The sequence below is a fragment of the Orycteropus afer genome, unplaced genomic scaffold, assembly GCF_000298275.1.
Source record: "Orycteropus afer afer isolate SDZICR_OR568_19922 unplaced genomic scaffold, OryAfe1.0 scaffold00015, whole genome shotgun sequence".
NCBI classification, from domain to species: domain Eukaryota; kingdom Metazoa; phylum Chordata; class Mammalia; order Tubulidentata; family Orycteropodidae; genus Orycteropus; species Orycteropus afer.
This window is the reverse complement of record NW_006921602.1, coordinates 1,674,153-1,679,542: the sequence shown is the minus strand read 5'-3', so window position 1 is coordinate 1,679,542 and position 5,390 is coordinate 1,674,153. Positions and strand designations below refer to the sequence as shown.

Genomic DNA, 5,390 nt, shown 5'->3' with positions numbered 1-5,390 from the left:
CACATCCCAAAGGCAGCTACTCAGCTGCTTGTGGTAGATCCCACCATGGAGTTGATTGCCAGTCTCATCATGGGGAATAACTACCACCAGCTGCCCAGCTAGTCAACCAGGCCCAGCCAAGCTGACATACAAATTTAACTACCACACATGGTCCCCCCAAATAATACCTACCCTTACTTTGTACAACTGCCTGGGTGATACAAATGGTTTGTTCTCAGCTACTAACCTAAAGATTGGCAGCTCAAACCTACCCAGCAGCACTGTGGAAGAAAGATCTGGCTGTGTCCATAAAGATTAAACTCACTGCCACCAAGTTGATTCTGACTCAAAGCAACCCCCTTTGGGTTTCCAAGGTGGTAAGTCTTTAGGGAAGTAGAATGCCTAGTCTTCCTTCCTCAGAGTAGCCAGTGGGTCCGAACCATCAAACTTCTGGTTAGTAGTCAAATGCCTTAGGCATTGTACCACCAGAGCTCCTTCCATAAAGATTAGAGCCAAGAAAACTCTATGGAGCAGCCCTACTCTGTATACATGAGGTCTCCGAGTCAGAATTGACTCCATGGCAATGGGCTTTGTTTTGTTTTTATTTTGTACAATCTACTCTGGTATGTGTTTTTTTCTCGGGGGGGGGGGTTGGTTTAAGGCTCATTTTGACCCACTAAATTTAAATTCTGACCCACTAGTGGGCCGATAAAGGAGCTCTGGTGGCTCACTGCCTAAGATATTTGACTGCTAACCAGAAGGTTGGCGTTTCAAACCCTTCAGCCACTCCGCATAAAGAAGACTGGGAAATCTACTTCTGTAAAGATTTACCACCTCGGAAACCCAAAGGAGGTTGCTATGAGCCACAATCGACTTAAAGTCAGTGAGTTGGGTTTTTTGGAGGTCCAATAAGAAAGGTTAAGCCATCAGCTGTTAACCAAAAGGTTAGCAGTTCAAACCACCAGTGGGTCTGCAGGAGAAAAAACCTGGTGATCTGTTCCTGTAAAGCTTACAGCCTAGGAAAGCCTACGGAGCAGTTCTACTCTGTCCTATAAGATCACTCTGAGGAATCATCGCAACGGTACACAACAACAAGAGTGGGCCAATATCTGTAGCTTGAATACAATTTCTCTACTTGACTTTATACTTACTTCTTCCTCCTACTTCTTAGGTCAGGAAGACAGAAGAAGGGAAGGGAGAAAGGAGGGGTATATTCCTCCTCAGTGCCGCTCACTTGGCACTCACAAGAGAAAGAAAACCCTTAGGCTGGCAAAGCAAGCTTAGCAGATAACTGGGTTGCAGAAGAAGGCTTCCCAGAGATCTCTAGGGTGGAAGTTGAATGTAGAGCTGCCCCACTTTGGAGTGGCCTCCTTGATGCTGGGTAGTGACCCAGCTGTCAGGCCTTCTACCCAGGTAGGTCTGATCCTCTCTCATCTGTCTCTTGGGACTTCACCAACCACCTTCTCTGCACTGAGGACCCCTGCCTGGGCAATAGTTCTTATTCAAAATTATGGTGTTTTTTTTTTTTTTTCTGGATGAGGATCTTGGCCACCAAAATGCTGCTTCAACTTCAGAACATTTTTAGCTAATGGCTACTGTTCTATCCTTCCAGGTGGCCTACAAAAATCAAAACCAAACTCACTGCCATCAAGTCAGTTCCAACTCATAGAGACCCTCACTGGGTTTCCAAGGCTGTAAATCTTTACAGAAACAGACTGCTTCATCTTTCTTCCATGGAGCCGCTGGTGGATTTGAACCACTGACCTTTTGGTTAGCAGTCAAATGCCTTCACCACTATATCACTAGAGTTCCTTAGGTGGTCTACAGAGGGGAATTTATATTCTTATTTCATATATAAATATAAACATATAATAATATAGATATAGTAATGTATATATGTAATTTGTATTAACCATCATATAGTTATAATAACCATAAATATTATTAACAATAGGTCAATATATATGATTAAGACAAATGACTTCCTAACACACAATAAACACTGTTTACTCACTATTTTCTTTGCACTCTTAAACAAAAGTATTATTGTTAGATGCCATCAAGTCAATTCCAATTCATGCTGACTGCAAAAAAGGACATGAAGGTCCCATCTTCTGGCCTCCTCCAATCTCACCAGGGGAAAACAGAGTCACCATCAGCAGCCCAAGGCTTATTCCTCTGAGGCCAGACATGCCTTTTACAACCTCCAGCCTTTTACCAATTCTGACACCAACCGTCCCTCCCATGGCACTCACTATTTCTCTGCTAGGTTCGAGAATTTGTTGCAATGGCCACACAAAACTCACAGACAATACTCACGATTATGGGGTTTATTAGGAAAGTAACAGGCTACAATTCAGGTCCAGGAATGTGCTCAGGATACAGTTCTTGGATCAGGACAGTCTCCCCTCTGGTATGCCCACTGGCACACCTCTCTGGCCCTTGATCTCTCAGCCTGGGCTCTGCCCTGCTTGGGCAATTGTTACAAAGCTCTTTTAGCTCTGCCAATTGGTACACCTAGGTGCACCCCACTCCATCAGCAAGCCTCCTGCCCAAGGACATTTAGCTTTCTCGCTCTGTGGGCCAGGGAAGCCTGTCTCCTGCCTCTTGGTTGCACTGAGACCATCTCTCTGACAAGTGTCACTCTCTGCCGGGGCATCTCTCTCTGCCACGTGTCTCTCCCAAGACGGTCCAGTGCAGGGATCTTGGGTCCAAGGATGTACTCTACTTCACCTCCAGCTCTTCTTTCTTGATGGCAACAAGATCCCCCTCTCTATTTTTAGGAAGGCTCATTTTAAGCCTGGCAGAGTTGACAAAACTAACCAATCCCAACATCAGAATGCTACACACCTTATTTGCATGGTCCCACCCAGTAATCAGGTGGGAGTTACAAAGACTATGGCTAGAAAAGCTATACCGAATAATTCACTGCACCACACTTACCCCATGTGTATAGATTAGAACTGCTCCAAAGATTTACAGCCTTGGTTTTCAAGGCTGTGACCTTTCAGAAGCACATCACCAGGCCTGTCTTCCCAGGTGCCTCTGGGTGGATTTGAACCACTAACCTTTTGGCTTGTAGTTGTGCCACCCAGGAACTCCTAAACAAAAGTAGTGAGCTCAAAAAGGGTGAGGGATACGTGAAGGCGACACCACTAGTGCATGGGGTCTTACCTTGAGCACTGTTCATCTGTCCTCTCCTTCCTCCCCTTTCTTTCCTGAGAAGGCACTGCCCCGTGGACTATGACTTGGAAGCTGATAATAAAACTCATGGTGTCCTCTCTCCTGTTCAGGTTTGGAAAATTGCTCCTGCTCCTCCCGTCTTTGAGATTTATCACTTCTGAACGCATTGAACTCCTCTTTTTCCGTAAAACCATAGGGAATACTCCAATGGAGAAGCTCCTTTGTGACATGTTCAAAAACTAATGGGGTGGAACAAAAACTTTGGGAAAGTTTGTCTCTATCTAATAAAGCTAAACATTTGCCTGCTCTTTGACCCAGCAATACCACTTATACATGTACCCAGCAGAAATATGCACCAGAAGACATTATAAGAATGTTCATAGCAGCTTTATTCATAATGAAAAAAAAAAAAACTGTACATCAACAGTAGAATGGGTTAATAAATTGTAGAAATAATGGAATACTGTTATTGTTGGGCACTGTCAAGTTGATTCTGACTCCTAGTGACCCCATGTGACAGTATGACAGAGTAGACCTGCCCCTTAGGTTTCTAGGTTGTAATCTTTAAAGGAGCAGACTGCCACTTTCAGTAAGCAAAGTCGTGTATCTCAGATTGTCATGAGCCTTCCTCCAGTCCTGATGCCACGTTCTTCATAGTGTCCAGCTTCTCAGATTATGTGCTTAGCATACAGATTGAATAGGTATGGTGAAAGGATACAACCCTGACACACTCTCTTCCTGATTTTAAACCATGCAGTATTCCCTTGTTATGTTCTAACAACAGCCTCCTGGTCTATGTACAGGTTCCTCGTGAGTAGAAATGAAGTGTTCTGGAATTCCCATTCTGCTCAATGTTATCCACAACTTGTTATGACCCACACAATTGAACGCCTTGGCATAGTCAATAAAACACAAGTAAACATCTTTCTGGTATTCTTTGCTTTGAGCCAAGATTCATCTGACATCAGCTATGATATCCCTCGCTCCACGTCCCCTTCTGAATCCAGCTTGCATTTCTGGAAGTTCCCTGTCAATATATTGCTGCAACCATTTACGAGTTATCTTCAGTAACATTTTACTTGCATGTGATATCAATGACATTGTTGCACAAATTCCACACTCTGTGGCATCACCTCTCTTTGGAATGGGTACAACTATGGATCTCTTCCAGTCAGTTGGCCAGGTAGCTGTCTTCCAAATCTCTTGGCATAGATGAGTGAATGCCTCCAGTGTGGCATCTGTTTGTGGAAACATCTCAGTGGATATTCTGTCAATTCCTGGAGTCTTGTTTTTCATCAGTTCCTTCAGTGAAGCTTTGACATCTTCCTTCAATACCAATGGTTCTTGATCATATGCCACCTCCTGAAATGGATGAACATTGACCAATTCTTTTTGGTATAGTGACTCTGTGTATTCCATCCATCTTCTTTTAATGTTTCCTGCATCATTCAATATATTGCCCATGGAATCTTTCAATATTGCAACTCGAGGCTTAAATTTTTTTCTTTAGTTCTTTCAGTTTGAGAAATGCCAAGCGTGTTCTTCCCTTTTGGTTTTCTAACTACAGGTCTTTGGACATTTCATTATAATAATTGATTTTGTCTTCTCAAACTGCTCTTTGAAATCTTCTGTCCAGCTCTTTTCTTGTTGTTTCTTCCCTTTAACTACTCTCTGTTCAAAAGCAAGTTTTAGAGTGTTTTCTGACATCCATTTTTGTCTTTTCTTCTTTTCCTGTCTTTTTAGTGACCTTTTGCTTTCTTCATGGATGATGTTCTTGATGTCCTCCCACAATTCCTCTGGTTTTCAGTCAATGATGTTCAATGCATCAAATCTATTCTTTAGATGGTCTCTAAATTCAGGAGGAATATAATCAAGCTTATATTTTGGCTCTCATGGACTTCTTTTAATTGTCTTCAGCTTCAACTTGAACTTGCACATGAGCAGTTGGTGGTCTGTTCCACAATCAGCTCCTGGCCTTGTTTTGGCTGAAGATATTGAGATTCTCCATTGCCTCTTGCCGCAGATATACTTGATCTGATTCCTGTGTACTCCACCTGGCAAAGCCCAGGTGTATAGCCACCATTTGTGTTGTTGAAAAAAAGGTATTTGCAATGAGTAAGTTATAGGTCTTAAAAATTCTATCATGCGACCTCCAACGTTATTTCTATCACCAAGCCCATATTATTATGTATTATGGTAGATCTTGATTTTAAAAAAAAGTGAGAAAA

General features: G+C 42.8%; 1 protein-coding gene across 1 annotated transcript in view; it reads left to right on the top strand.

Moving 5' to 3' along the window:
• The window catches only part of NR2E3 (nuclear receptor subfamily 2 group E member 3), a 9,846-nt gene extending 6,441 nt beyond the window's left edge, over positions 1–3,405 (top strand). Inside the window, exon 8 of the mRNA XM_007957093.1 lies at positions 3,273–3,405. Within this exon, the coding sequence (XP_007955284.1) occupies positions 3,273–3,405 (133 nt within the window). The remainder of the gene's footprint in view (positions 1–3,272) is intronic.
• The last annotated feature ends 1,985 nt before the right edge of the window (positions 3,406–5,390 follow it).